We start from the raw sequence: 16032 nt of genomic DNA, 5'->3' as shown, positions 1-16032 counted from the left end.
GGGTACATATAGGTACCCATACCTATTGTGATGGACTCTACTTCTAGATTTCTTGTAGGACCACTTCATTGGAGAAGTCACAACTAAACCACATTGTTCATCTGGAATGCCAACCCACTAATATAAATAAGAACCACCTAAGAGACCATAACACATGTGTTAAGATACTTGGTGACTGATTTTCGAGTGACAGCAATCTTATTTTTAAATGAGGGTTTTACATCCAGGTTTATTTGAGAACATGGTGGTTTTTAAATGTTCATCTAGTTGACCAAAGTAAATTACTCATACTTCCATTCACATTAGTAAAATATTATTGAATGAATTATTTTAATTAAGTTTACTACTAAAGGTGAATTATGAACATCTTGAAATGAAGAGTGAACAATATAGATTTTCACATGAGGTTAAATTCTGGAATTATACTCAGGGAGGATTACTAATGAGATAGTTTGGGGTAATTTTATCAATGCTTCTTTTCACTTCAAAGTGTTAATTTTACCTTTAGTCTAGAATAATATAGGTACTTCATGTCTTTGATTTTGTAGCCTGCATAGTATGAGGTATGAAATATAAATAGCAACTTAGAGAAGGCATTTATGAAATGCATTTTTTGGGTGAATCTGACTTTGTAATGAAAATAAAAAGTTAAAGCTTTTAACTGAAAGAGGGGAAATGGACAGGAAAGACTATCGTGCTAGGGCACAAAAAGTCCTTGTTCAGCTTCTTGCCATAATTAATTCTTTATACAAGCATAGCCCTTCGTTTTATATTTACTCAATTCTGCTCACTTCCTCCCTGGTCCATAGTCAGCTCTGTAATTTGTTTACTTTTGTCTAGATGTACTAATTATTTGCCAAAAAGTTCTTAGTATTTTTTCAAATATAAAATGGTGTGCACAAGCTTCTGGAAAGTGAAGTTACATAAAGAGCTGCTTTGGTTGCCCACTAGGAAGTTGGTTCACCAAATCCTACCTTGCTACCGATTTTTAACAATGGCTCTGCAACACAAGTTTGATCCTCGGTCAGGGAGCTGCCCACATGGCGCAGCAGACCTCTCCTGACTCACCCACTGCTCCCCTCAGCAGTGTATTTCAGTAATTCTGCCTGTTCTGTTCCCAACTCTGTCTCTGGTGAATCCTCTCACCCCACACCTCTGGCCTGTACCCCAGTTCTTGCATACATAAATAAATCTTTTAAAAAATAGCTCTTTTCTGCTCCATTTAATAAACAGTGAATGTCTTGTGCATTCAAGGATTCAGAAAATTCTTTTAGAAGGTATAATTTAGGCAATGGACAAATTTGAATGCTGATATTTTATATAAAAAGCCTAATTCATTGCACAGAGCATGCAAGTCTTGTTGAGAAAGGAGTTCATATTTTTGAGATTTATGAGAAATACTGCATTATTATTATTACATGATTGCATTTGTTTCAGCTATTTACCTTTTACTCAAATAAGTCTCTCTGAAAGACCAAAATATATATTTAGAGTATATATATTTAAGTCTCTCTGTAAGACCAATATATATATCCAGCATTGGCATGAAAAAGATAATCACCTATATTATATCAAGCATTGGCATGTTTTGGAAGAACTTAACAGACTTAATTTTTGTATAGAGAATTTGGTAATACATGCCAAGAACAATTTCTGGTGGAAATTTTCTTATATTTTACTTTTTTTTTTAAGAATTTCCACTAGTTTCTTAATCATCTTTTTTTAAAGCTTTATTTATTTATTTATACAAGCAGTGGGTACAGTCAGAAGCGCGGGAGAGGGAGAGAATTCACCAGAGCCAGAGCGGGGAGCAGAGCAGGCAGAAGGACCGAAGTACACTGCTGAGGGGAGCAGCGGGCGGCAGGAGAGGTCTGCGCGCCATGTGGGACCCTTCTCCGGTGGCTGGGGAGCAGCCGGGGATTGAACTGGCACTACAGAGGCTGCAGGCAGCTTTGCAACCCAGCGCTCAACCGCTGAGCCACCAGGGAGGTCCATATTTTAATTTTTATTTGGAGAGTTGGCTTACCAGCAGACAGCTGAATATTATGCAACTAATTTTGTGGTATAGTGTTTATAATACAACTCACGTTTAAAATATGAATGCAAGTAAAATATTTAAATCCATTCTGAAACAAACTTTTAAAGGTAATTGACCAAAACAGCTTCAAAAATCTTTTAAGCAACAAAATTTGCTCACAGGTGCAGCATTTCCTTCAAGTAGTTCAGTCAAGCTAGTTATAGATTTTTCTGAAATGTTAGCCTCAGATGGAAATCCACTAGTGATCGTTTTTCAATGATTAGTTGCAGGTGTATTTGCTAGCTTAAAAAATAATATTATTTAATATATTTCTAAAGCAAATGTTCTTGTAAGCATTTTTATAAATCATGATTTATCCATCCTGTCAAAAGGGTTACTTGTCCTTGCCTTGTGGATCATTGAGGACTTCTCCAGGCACACATGGTAGGGATTGTCACTGGGGATAATTTGGGCACATCAAGGTACTATTTGCCATTTATGTCAGATGCTGCCAATTTATGGATTAAAACGAAATTTCCACACTGGGTACAGTAAAATCTTTCCTGGAAATAGTTCATATTTCCAAACCTCTTTTAATTAAAGATAGTGAAGAATTAAAAAGTAACGGTTTTCTAGGTCAAATAAATAGATATTTACAAAGTCCATGAGAGCTAAAGATCTTTGAGATAGACAATACCACAGATGATAGCTTAGGTCTTCCTGTAGAGTCAGTTTACTCTTGGATGCTACTGGCTAACATAACTGAGGTTTTCCATGCAATTTTAGTTCATTTTGGCATTTAAATTCCACAGGAAAGTTATATTTCATTTGAGTAAAAATAAAATGATGAGCATAATCCATGGCCTTCATTCAAAAGGTTACAAAATTTAATATGTGCATGATAAATAGTCATGAAATAACCACAGCAACTACAGCTGTCATTATTGAGTGACAACTAGGTGCCAAGCACTTTACTTATATTATGACTAAGACTTGCAATAACCTTAGATGGAAGGAATTGACATCCCCATTTTATGAGGGTTACTGGTAAGGGGAATTGCCTATTTACTTAGGGTTCAAACCCAGGTCATTCCAGCTTTAAATCCAGCATTCTTTCAGTGGCTATCTTCTCCTTGTAGCTGATGAGAGTAGGTCCTCAGATCCTTGACAGGGTTTAAGGATTAACTCTCAGATAAGGAAGCTTGCTATCTGTGTTGGATCTTTCACTGGTTAGATCAAGTAGAGCAAGGACTGAGTCTTCTCTAAGCCTATTATATTGTCTCAGTCACCCACCATCCATCTCTCAAATATCTATCTATCTTTGGAGATAAAAGAATCTGGATTTTCATGTATCTGGCTCAGCTGGTAATAGTTTATCTCCTGAGAAAATAGTCAAACCACCAGGGCATTTTTGAGCTCTCTATATGAGTCAGGCATGAAGATGTTTCATTTTAACACAGTAAAATAACACAGTAAAATAAAGAAAAATCTTGTCTGACCATGAAAGACACTATTTACTAGATTTGTGTACATAGAAATAAAAGCTAATTTTGAAAATAGAATTTGATTTTGATTTTCTCTACCAATCTGCACTTCCCTTTTTAGGCTCATGGGACTAGGACCAATAATGAAATGATCAATGGAAGTGGTGGGAGCATTTTAAGCAATGCTCATAAATGATTGCTTTTTGTGGGGGAGTGTAGGGACAGCAAACAGTAAAAGGAGGGTGATTATGTTGCAAGGTTCATTCCCTGTGCAAACAGCCCAGCTGGGCTACAAAGTTCAAAACACTTGCCTCCTCCCACAGTTGAAATGCAACTTACATATGACAATTAGAGGATTCTCCCCTTCTGGTCCATTTGCTAAATTCCTGGTGTAGTCATTTGGAAGCTTTCCTAAGTACGTGAAGGGGTTATTCACTATGTCACTGAATGGTTTTTAGGAACATAGGAGAGATGGGCATGCTACCTCACTCAGCATCTTGGTAAAATGGCTTTGAAGATGCTTGAAATTGTAGTTAATACTTCATTGTTTTTCTCCAATTCTACAATTAAGTGCTAACACAAATATTCATTGACATCTTACCTGTCACTTATACCTTAGTCAGAATGAGTTTCACAACAATTTACATAGGAAATAATAAATGTCAAAAAAACTTGCTAATCCATAAATTATCAGAAATACTAAATTATTTGAATGTTATACTTGAAGAATCACCTTTACCATCATAGCTAATATTTAGCAATATCTTCTCATGTGCTAGCCATTGCTTTTAAGATTTCATGACAATAAACCATGAGTTAGGTATAATTATTATCCCCATTTTGCAGATGAGAAAGATGAAGCACAGAGAGGTTACATAATTTTCCAAAAGTCACACAGCTAATAAGTGTCTAAATCAGGATTTGCATCAGGCAAGTCTAGTTCTAGAATCTGCACTGTAAATCACTTCCCTACTTAATTCCTCTCTTCAAAAGGTATGATGGTGGAATATGTGGGGAAAGGGAGGATATTTGTGGGCTCTAAATGGTCTGAGGTTATTTTTAAATGTTGTTATATAAACACCTACTATGATATACATTCAATTTTTATTTTTATTTATTTTGTAAAGATTTATTTATTTATGCATACAAGAGCTGAGGTGTAGGCCAGAGGTGGGGTGTGTGTGAGAGGATTCATCAGAGACAGAGTGGGGAGAAGAACAGGAAGATCTACTGAAATACACTGCTGAGGGGAGCAGCGGGTGAGACTGGAGAGGTCTGTTGCACCATGTGGGTCACCTCCCTGGCCGGTGATTGAACTCGAGCTGCAGTAGCTATGGATAGCTTCACAGTGCTGCGACTTACCACCTTGTGCCACCAAGGAGGCCCCCATTCAATTTTTAAAATATCAGTTCCTAACGAAATCTTCCACTTTTCTGAATTTATTCTGGACATCAGCATAATGGAAATAATCAGAATATCAACAGTACTTACTATCCTGGGACTGATAAGGTCATTTTTTTTTTTTTTTACCATTTTCATTACCAACACTATCACTGTCACCATTATCATCATTGTCATTATCCTCATGTATTGGAGGTTTACAAGATTCCAGGAATCATATTTACCATGTTACCTAAATGATCATTTTTAATTCTCAAAGCAATCTTACAGAGTGGACGTAACCATTCCCATTTTATAGATGGAAAAACAGAAGCTCAGAGACACTAAGATCATAGAACCAGAAATGATAATGCTGAAATTTGAAACTAAATCTGCCTTCAGAGTTTATGTTCTTAACCACTTCTGTATATCTAGAATACTAATACTACTTATACCACTATTAAATACCACTTACTAAATGTCCTATGTGTCAGTCTAGTGCTATGTCACTACCTCAAATTATGATGTATCGGCCAAATCTATTTAACTGCCTGTTTTGAGAATAAAGTTTTATTGGGATACAGTTATGTTCACTTGCTATGGTCTACTGCTGCTTTTATACTAAAAGGCAAAATTGGGTAGCTGCAACAGAAATCCTACAACCCAGAAAGTCAAAGATATTTATCTGACTCTTTATAGAAAAATTTGTTAACTTCTGCCTTAAACCATCTTGCAATATATATTTTATTATTCTCACCTCAAAGGTAAATATATTAGAATTCAGAGAGATTAGGTAATTTTCCCATCCAACTAGTAAAGAACAAAACCCTAGTCAAAAACTGAGGTCTGGATTATTCCAGAATCTTTATTTTCCCCTGAAACTTGAAAAGGCAACCATTTTTTAATAATTACCAGTTGCAGGAAAGATTTCTGTAATACTTGGCTAACAATATGGTTTTTAAGTATTTGATGCTGGTTTTAAGTGTTGCACATTTTCCTGTGGGAAGGACATTAAATTGCTCTTACCTTCTGAGAATTTGCTGTACTTAATTCCTTGGGGGTGGATGCTTAAGGGCTTGTCTGCTTTATTCTTAAAGTGAACTTTCATGATGTCTCCAACTTCAGCATATAAAGTAGGCCCAAGAAGTCCTACGGAAACAAAGATTCAAAACAGAGCTGTGTTTAGGACTAAAAAAGACAGCTGTTAACGGAGGAAAAGATACAGAAAACCCCCAGAGTGGTTGCTGCCATTCCTTCTGGTCCTGAAATGAACCTGCTTATCATCAGTCTAGAAGACTGCAAGCTCATTAATACTACCTTATGCACAGTGAGATAAGGACAGGGGAGTAGAACCTTTTGCTTAGGCCCAAAGCCGATTGAGAATAGAAGAAATACTTCTGGCCATGTCCATCCCACTCTGACCTACTGTCATTCCTTAGAGACTACTGTCCTTGTTCAAAAAAAAAAAGGGGGGGGGCTCCCTGGTGGCACAAGCGGTTAAGATGCAGCACTATGAAGCTATCTGTAGCACTGATCCTAAATATTAATCTAGATTCCTGACCAGGGAAATGACCCATATAGCACAGCAGACCTCTCCTATCTCTCCCGATGTTCCCCTCAGCAGTATATTTCAGTAGATCTGCCTGCCTGTTCTACTCCCCACTCTGTCTCTGGTGAGTCCTCTCGCTCCCCACATCTCTGGCCTGCACCCCAGCTCTTGTATGCATAATAAATAAATCTTTAAAAAAGGCGGTTCATTTTCAGTTATACAGGATGAAGTCGGACAGGGCTCTTGGCTTAGATCTTTCTGAGGTGGGAGAATTCAGCAACAGTAATGAAGTGAGGAAATAAATAATACAGTTAGATGGCTATGAGGAAAGTTTGGAGGCCCTGAGGCAGGAGTAAGCTTGATATTCTGGAGCAGTGAGAGAAACAGTGAAGACAGAGTGAGAATAGATGGGGTCTTGGGGTCTGGTGCAGATCACATTGGACCCTAGGGGCTATGGTAAGGCTGTTGGATTTTCTTCTAACTGAAATGGGGAAACACTGGAGCTTTGTGAAATATAATGATGTGGTCTGCCATGTTTTAAAAATTCACCCTAAAAAAAAATTCATCCTAGCTGCTATGTAGAGAATAGTCTGCATTAATAATGGAAGCACCCCATAGTGGCGGAGTAGAAATGGGATGAGGAGGTGTAGACAAGGGAAGATGGGTTTTTAGGCCAGAATGTGTATCTTGATGTGGAGAAAAGGGATTGGATTCTGGACATTTTTTGAAAGGCGAGCCAACGGGATTTGCTGATGGGTTGGCTGTGGCATGAAAGAGAGAGCGAAGTCAAGGGTAACCCTGAGGTTTTTGATGCAAGTAACTGGGTAAATAATGTTATCAGCTACCATGTGGAAAACACAACAGGGACAACAAAGGCTGCAGATATCAAAAGTGAAGTTTTACTTACTTCATGTGTTATGCTAGGCCCTAGGGCCTGATAGCTGAGTCAGTGTTAAAGAGGCACATACTAGATTGTCCCCAATTATAGTCCCAGGAGTCTCAGTATCAGAATCCCCTGGGTTCTAACTGAATGGTAGATTCTAGGTACCATTTCAGTCCGAATTAACTGCCTACATGTGGATCTTGGGAATCAGCATTTTAGTGTGTGCTCCTAAGGGATTCTGGTATCCTTTAAAAGACTGAGGACCTGTCACAAAAGCCCTATTGTAGACAAGTGACAGGAATTGACTGCTCTCACTTTCATGCCATCTATAGGCTCTCCTGGGCTTGATTTCACCCATAAGGAATCAGGGGAAGGAAGTTACAGTAGTCATGGGTTCAACCACATTCATTTGTGGTGGTGATACCAATTTGAATAACAGAGGGTTTCTCCATACCGCCCCTTTAGAATAGTCAAACATTGTAAGTCCTTACCTTAATCCTCACAAGTCTTTAAGGTAGAAATAAAGATTTTTCACTTATGAAAGATTTATTTTTATTTATTTATGCATTCAAGAACTGGGGTGTAGGCCAGAAGTGCAGGGAGTGAGGGGATTTACCAGAGACAGAAAGGGGAGCAGAACAGGCAGATCTACACTGCTGAGGAGAGCAGCGGGAGAGGCAGGAGAGGTCTCCTGCACCATGTGGGTCACCTCCCTGGTCGGGGATCTAGACTAATATTTAGGCAGGGAGGGGATCAGGGCTAGAAAATGCTTCCCTGAGAAAAGGATACTTTAATTAGAAGTCCAAAGACAGAAGCAAAGGAATGAGCAGGACATTTTAGGGAGTGGGATAAGCATGTGCACAGGCCCTGAAGTACCAGTGTAGGGTAAGTGATTATCAGGCTTTTCTGTCCTCCTGCCATTAGCATTAATGATGGATCCCTGAATGCATGCCTGATGGTGGGCATCTGGAGTGGGGTGTGGGCATATGTAGGTGGGTACACCTGGGCTGAGACTGGCTTATAGGGGCAGCATCAGCAGGGGAAGGGAACAAGAATGAAAGAGAAGCAGATGAGAGAGCACGAGAAAACACCGGAGAGCCCAGAAAGAGTGAAGATTTGTTGGGGGCTGGGAGGCCTGCCAGCATCCTGGCCCTGGCACCCCTGCCTGCCGTGCGTGTACCTGGTAAAAGCTCAATAACAAGCCTGAAAAGCCACCAAGGCCTCCAGGACTCTCCTTTACCCATCTGCTCAGATCATAGATACCCTGCACTGAGCCTTCCTGCCCCTACAACCAGAAAATATGGCCTTTTCAGAGAACTTACACATGGCTGTGGACAAGGTAGGACTTAGTAGGTAAGAGAGTGAAGGCAAAGACCTTATCAGAGGCCCACTCATATAGGCCCTTGTAGGCCTCTTAGAGTTTTGCCTTTAACCTGAGAGTATCTGGAAGACATTAAAGAGTTTTTAGCGAAGATGCAACATGTTTTTAAAAGTTCTGATTGCATTTGTGGAGGATGATGTGGGAAGAAGTGTGGATGCTGAGAAAACAGGAGGTCCAGGAGAGATTGGGATTTGCTTTTCCACTGGTGGCAGTGGAAAAGATGAAAACATGTTAGAGAGAAATTTAGATTTAGGTTTACACTATCAGGACTAGATGTATTGGTTAGGGGATGGAAGATGAAGATCAAATTGTCATGGATAGCTGGTGAGGTTCTGTCTTGGGGAACTGGGTGGATGAAGGTGCCCTTCTTAGAAATGTCAGACACTGGAGAGTTTTATTTGGTGGGTGTTGCAGGCAAAGTAACTCCCCCCCACAACTGCCATGTCCTAATCCCTGGCAACCTTATATGACAAAAGGGATTCTGCAGGTATGATTGCGTTAAGAATGTTGCCATGGGAAGAGTGCCTAGGCTATCTAGGTGGGACTAATGTGATCTCAAGGGTTCTCAAAAGGCTCTGAGTTAGAGATTGGAAGATGAGGTCTTGCTGGCTTTTAAGGTGGAGGAAGTGGCTGTGAGCCAATAAATGTAGGTTCTTGCAAATGGAAAAGGCCAGGAAACATTTCTACCCTGAGCCTCCAGAGGAGCAAAATTCTGTTGATACCTTGATATTAACCAATGAAACTCATTTTGTACTTCTGACTTCAAAAACTGTACGATAGAAATGTATGTTGTTTTAAGTCACTATGTTTGTGATAATTCGCTACAGCAGCAATAGGAAACTAATTTCCTGTTAGCAATGTGGAAACATAATCTCTGAGACAGAGAGAGATCATCTTTCCCAACTCCTACCTTTCTACCCACTCTTGTCCCACTCCATTCACTGTACTCACCATTCTGGAGATTATACTGATAATGTGTCTGAAGCTTTTTGTTTGTTTTTGTTAGCTCTGTACAGGTCTGTGTCAGTCACATGGTTCAATCCACGTTTTAAAGATGGCATGCAAAGGAGCAGGGGCAGGGGGATGGTTTGTTCAAGGTCGATCGGTGATTTGGTACATTGCTGGGATTATAACTCAGGTCTCTGGACTCCGTAGTCAAAGTATTTTCTATCACTTTGGGCAGGGCAGGTTCAGATCCCCCATTTGCCTAGAAAAGTCTCAATGTCTACACCATTTTTGACTCTTGATCACATCTGACTCCACAGGCTCACCTTTGTCTTCTGATTGCCGCTATCAACCCCACCACCTTCCAACAGAAGACTCCACTGGTTTCTGTGGACTCCACTGGCCTGTGACCTCGACAGGGTGTTGATCAGTCACACTGAGCACTCACTTTGTTGCCATGGTTGCCCTGACTGGTTGATTTGTTTGTTGGCATCACATGACTGCAAATACCAGATGCCAGAAATAAGTCTTCTAAGTTATTTAACCTAATAAGACCTTTTAATACAATGAATAGTTTAGAATATTTATTTAGCCTCCCTTCTTGCTTCTTCAGAATAAAAGCAAAACAAAAGGGTGTTTTCATGAATGCAGGCCAAATACTTTCATGAATGTAAGCAAAATTATGGCTGATTGTTTTTTGGAGTGCCTGCTATACTCTTTCTTTCCCACCTCTCCTTAGTGCCCAAAACTGAATTGCGGGGAAGGAGTGGCCTCTCTTGGGGTTCCAGGAAGCCAGCACAACATGTACTCAATTTCATGTGGTTGAAAAATTTCATGTGGTTGAAGTTGGAAAGGACTGTGAGAAGTTAATTAATCCCATCCCTTGTTCTCACATGAATAAGTGCAGGGCAATGCATTGTTGCAGCTACTTTAAATCCTTTGAGAACAAAAGTTTTATAATCGTCCTTGAAAAGATGCAGAGAAGCTTAAAGTTAGCTATGTAAAAACCTCAGTTAGGATTCCTTAAAATGAGCTTGGCCCCGCCACCTATCCACATGTCCACAAACTTCAATGGATAGGCCTCTTCAGGCCACTAGTCCTGCAGCCTAATCATCCTGCCTACCTCTGTACCCCCCATGACAACAACTTCTGAGTTCCTGCTGTAGAAGTGGGCCATGTGACTTGCTCCACTAGAATCATACCCACCAGATGAATGCGGCAGAAACTAGGGGAAAGGTACAAATGACATAGAACTAGGCTGGGGGGCCTCCCTTGTGGCACAGGGGGTTGAGCGCCACACTATGAAGCAATCCGCAGCCTCTGCAGCAAGAGTTCGATCTCCGGAGAGCCAGAGAGAAACCCACATAGCGAAGCAGACCTCTCCTATCTCACCCACTGCTCCCTTCAGCAGTGTATTTCAGTCAGTCTGCCTGTTCTGTTCCCCACTTTGTCTCTGGTGAATCCTCTCACCCTCCTTCCCCACTACATCTCTGGCCTGTACCCCAGCTCTTGTATGCATAAATAAATCTTAAAAAAAAAAAAAACTAGGCTGGGTAACAGGGAAGTCCACATAGTTAATAGTAGTGTTCAAATCCAGATCTTCTCATTCAAAATCTGAGGGTCTTCCTCATACCAGATTTCCCTTCTTGTATCAATTAGTACTGGGATATGAAGATGAATAAGATACCACCCCTGTCTGGCAGGATGGGTAGTTCAGAAAGAAGTTGCATAAAAATGGATGGCATAAAACAAATATTTTTTGAGATGTGCAGGGGTTGACAGAAAGGAAATGTTTTAAGTGCAAAAGTCTTAAGTATAAATCAACTATCACAGTCTGCTTCTAATTAATTAGGTTGAATCAGATTTCAAAACTATCAATGCCTCCTTATTGTTTATAGAATAAAGTCAGCAGCCTGGTGCAAGTTTGCTCTGTCACTGAGGGTGCTCAGCACAATGACTTCAACAGGAGACACTCAAATATAGATAACTTTGCAAAAGCCACAAAAGACAGGCCTCCAAATACCTGCCTGACTCCTCTTTTCCAGACCTAATGAATATGTGTCACAGCTCATTTTTATCCAACAACAATTTAATTAAATGGTTCTTAAATATCTATTGTACCTACTAATATTTGAACCAAAGCTATAAAAATAAAGAGATTCTGTGATAAAGATAGGAGATGCTTTTACTTCCTGCCCACAACTATATACTTGCTGTTATTGATAACCCCATTGGCACATCCCTTGCCTACCCCTGATAAAAAATGAAGATAGAGACGCATCTCCCTAAGGCTGATCCAGCCCAAATTTTGAATCCCATCACTTCCTGGTTTTGTTTTGTTTTTTTTTAGTCTGTTTTTATCAAGTATTCTCTGTCAGGTGTCTTTATTCTCTCCTTTTCTGTTAGATTTTTCCCTTGAGCACTTAGATATTTTTGTCACCTTATTCCTTTTTATAAAACTCCAAAATATCCTTGGATCCTTCATTCCTTTCAGAACTATGCTGTCATTCCTCCTATTTGAAGCCACATTTCAGGAAATTTATTTGTAAAGTTTGCTTCCATTTCTTCCTCCCCATTTATTTCCATTCCGTGTCCATTTGCCAAGAGAAGTGATGGTAGGGAAGCCAGGCAAAGAAGGAGTTTCTAGAAGCAAGAGCATTAAATGTTCTAATGTCAGTGGGGAAAGAACTGGAAAGGAACCATAGACTCAGGCAGCTCAGAGATCATGAGTTCCCTTTTGGAGAGTAATTTTAGTGACTTCATAGCAGAGTGGATTGGGGAGAGAATGTAGGGAAAGGATATGACAGGACAGAGAATGATAGGGAGTATTCATATAGGAAATTTGCAGCGAAGGAAAGGTGAAAAAAGGGAAAGACAGATAGTTAAGGGAAAATATTTTCTTTTAGATGGGGGTTAACCTGAACATGGTTTTGTTTTGTTGTTGATGATTTATGACTGAAAGGAAGGCTCCAAGGAAAAATGAAGATAAAGGGAAAGCAGAAAAGACAGAATAGAGCTGATAAAAATAGGTAGAAGGATGATAGGTCGTCACCTGGTTGGGGGGAAGAAGGATGAATTATTGACCCAGAGACCCAACTGGACAAAGTTCTCTCTTAATGGCCTCTAACATTCCTGTGAAGTATCATATTTAAAATCCCAGAAACCCATTCAACCTATTTTCCTTGATTAATGAAGAGATGAGAAAAAAAGATTTTCTTTAAAAATGATAGCTACTATGTAAATAAAACAGGAGATGAGCACCACACTAAACAAATTAAGAAAAGAGATGGAAAAGAGTGATGCAAAAGAATCAGCCATGTATAGTCCTTTGAATCCCAGTTACAGGCTGGAAGCAAAATTTCATTTGATAAGGCTCATGTGCATTCATTAAACTAGACCTCAGCTCCAAGGAGACAGGATATATGTCCATCTGTCCCTGTGACATCCAATGACTTGCCTATATATAGCAAATGCTTAGTAATTGTTCAATGAATAAAAATTAAATACTGAAGAATTTCATCTAGCTTTTTTTTAAATTTATGCGTATTAGAACTGGTTACAGGCCAGAGGTGCAGGGGGCTGAGAGGATCCACCAGAGGCAAAGTGGGGAAGAGAACAGGCAGAATGGTTGAAATACACTGCTGAGGGAGCAGCGGGCGAGACAGGAGAGGTCTGCTGTGCCATGTGGGTCAGCACCCTGGCCGGGGATCGAACTTGTGCTGCAGTGGCTGTGGACAGCTTCAGAGTGCTGCGACCTAATCCTTTGCACCACCAGGGAGTCCTTCATTTAGCTTTTTGATCAAGGTTAAAAACAACCTTCTTCATGGCATGTGACCTGTACAATTGCAAGACTCTAGGCTCTGCTTGGCTTAATGTTTTGCTGTCACTTTAGAAATTCTCAAAAATGTGAATAAGGAACCCCACATTTTATTTTGTACCAGGCCCCACAAGTGATGTAGCCCATATTGGTTAAAAACAACAAAAAACATTGCTATAAAATGTCACCAAATGGATATTTTAGGTATATCTATATAAGAGTATTAAATTATCAATAGAGATTTATCTTTATAATTAAGAAAATATCTTCAGACTTACCTGAAGTTCTAGATTGTGGTTTTTCTTTCTGAAAATATGCTTCATATTCTCTGTAGACAATTTTCTTAAAGGAAGTTGCAGGAGTTTTCAAACTGGAAATAAAACACAAAATTTGATTTGAAAAGCATGTCTATCTGTCAGTTGCATAGCACATAACAAAAAAAATAGATCTCTCATGTACTCAGAATTATAGTAAGAATTGCAGTATTTTCATTGTACTTCAAAAACCTAACTTTTTATAAACATAAACAAATACAGAACAAGTAAAAGAGCAGATAAAATTAATATTTTAACATTTTTTTTTCAACCAAGCTTCAAATTTAATCTGGTATTTTTAAATAAAGGAACATAGTAAGCTATTTCTGCTTTGCTTCTCTGCAATGTCTCATTAAATTGGAAAAGTGTCTGTGAAATTTTTTGTTTTGTGACCAAATGTTCATTTAATTCCTAACATTTATATAAGAATTATAAATGAATAACTTGGAAAGAAGCTAGTGCAGTTAAAAAAATAATTATTGATGACTTCAAGAGTACTTTGGAGTGATAGCCATTCTCTTACAAATTTAGGCTAATCTAGCAAACCCTGTTACTCAGAATCAGTTTTCTAAAAAAAAAAAAAAATCCAAGATCATAGTGTGAATCCAAGCTTTAATGTTTAAGTTTTAAATGATTAACCAAATCCTTTATGAATAAATATGTGCTATTTTTCAATTGATCAGGCAAATAGTTTTAAACTACAGGGAACACGGTGAAGACCTGTTGATTTGGTGTGCCCTATTTCTAGTTGAGAAGTGGAAATGGCTAATATGGGGGGAAAGCCCTGGGATCATTGGAAACAAAGTAAAAAATGATAAAAAAAAAAAAAAAACCCACCCAGAAGTCTTGGAAAATTTAGGTACTTTGTCCAAGGAGGAGAAATGGTTGATAAATGTATAAAGCCGAGATTCAAAAAAGGTAAAACTAATGTTACCACAATTAAAATAAAAAATAACTAAGACAATAAAAAACAACACACTAAAATAAAATTATTAATTGAGTATATCTGCATAAATTCTTGTAATTTTATTCTGTGTCTCTATAAATGGGCACAATAGTGTTCTTGTCTAAAACTCAAAGATGAAGGTAAAGGGAAGAGAATTGGGGGACATTTCTTAAAAATGGCAATCCAGTTGACCATTGGCTTTGTTATCCTTGGTAATCCAGAGAGTGACCCAAGAGTAATCAGGGCATAAAGGTGGGGTAGTTACCTCAGCCACTTTTACTTCTAGAGAACAGGTTGTGGATTCTGATTGTCTGGGTTTGAATCTTGTATCTATCCCTCATTAACATTATGACGTTGAGAAGTTTACCTAATCTCTTTGTGCCCTAGTTTTTAGAATAGTGAAATTGGAACAATTGTAAAATCTCCCTTACAGAAATGTTACAAGAACTAAATCAGGTGATACATGCAAAGGGCTTAGGGTTTGCACATTGTAAGTATTCAATACATATTAGCTGGTAATATTAAAAGTGTAATAAAAGTTTGTTTTTAGCATTCAACTTTTCCCAGCAAGCAGAAAAATATGTAATTATGATGATTATTATAATTTTTAAAATTTATGTACACTGTGTTAATATTTGGGGGCAGAATGAAAGGATATAGAGTGAATGTTTTTGGAATGACTGGTTATGAGAGATAGTGGGTTTAGTCACTGAAAACATTGAAGTAGAAACTAAACCACTGGGTGGGGATATTGGTTTTGGGTGTGGGGAAATGTAGGCGGTTGAAACATGGAAGTTGAAAAATGAATTAAATGAACTCTTGGAGTTCTTGGTATCCCAGAATATTAGGATTCTGTTTGTTAGTTTTTGTCTTCAATGTAGAAGTCCATTTTTAGTAGGTTTTAAAGTACAATTGAGAAGTAGCTTCTTCTCCCACTCACATCTTTAAATACAAGAATATAGATGATGGTGTGAAATCTTTAAAAGAAAACCACTTTACTGGAGTAATTTTAATAGATGTGTTTTCCCTAATATATTTCCTTGTGTGATTTTTGTGTACATACTTTGAACAACTGAATCACTCACTATTGGAAAGCAATCTGTCTGAACAGAAGGTTAAAGATGATGTGAATTCCAAAAATAAAAATGCATGTGTAATTTTCCATTTATGAAGACTGTTTACAGATGATGTGCTCATAATTAAAAAAATCATATAAAGCTAGACCCATACATGGAAGATTTATTTATTTTCCCCCAATATCTGTTACTATATATATGTAAGTGATATAACAAGTTTCCTTAGGGAGATTTTTAAAA

General features: G+C 38.4%; 1 protein-coding gene and 1 long non-coding RNA gene across 7 annotated transcripts in view; one reads left to right on the top strand and one right to left on the bottom strand.

The window, feature by feature from the left end:
• Positions 1-16032, top strand: part of LOC119241306 (uncharacterized) — a 188354-nt gene that overhangs the window by 76831 nt on the left and 95491 nt on the right. For 2 of the 5 annotated variants that reach the window (XR_005124295.2, XR_005124296.2), the window contains one exon: positions 9960-13671. The exons of the other annotated variants lie outside the window; for them this stretch is intronic. This is a non-coding gene — a long non-coding RNA (uncharacterized LOC119241306). Of the gene's footprint in view, positions 1-9959; positions 13672-16032 lie in introns of those variants that run through there. 5 annotated transcript variants of the gene reach the window in all.
• F5 (coagulation factor V) overlaps positions 1-16032 on the bottom strand; it is a 70681-nt gene that overhangs the window by 52608 nt on the left and 2041 nt on the right. For both annotated transcript variants that reach the window (XM_037506525.2, XM_054693490.1), the window contains exons 2-3: positions 13735-13826; positions 5908-6030 (exon numbers count right to left, since the gene is read on the bottom strand). In XM_037506525.2, the coding sequence (XP_037362422.1) occupies positions 5908-6030; positions 13735-13826 (215 nt within the window). The remainder of the gene's footprint in view (positions 1-5907; positions 6031-13734; positions 13827-16032) is intronic.

The sequence above is a fragment of the Talpa occidentalis genome, unplaced genomic scaffold (assembly GCF_014898055.3).
Source record: "Talpa occidentalis isolate TD23 unplaced genomic scaffold, MPIMG_talOcc4v2.1 talOcc4.12, whole genome shotgun sequence".
NCBI lineage: Eukaryota > Metazoa > Chordata > Mammalia > Eulipotyphla > Talpidae > Talpa > Talpa occidentalis.
Note: the sequence above shows the minus strand (reverse complement) of the source record. Positions and strands in the feature narration are given on the sequence as shown.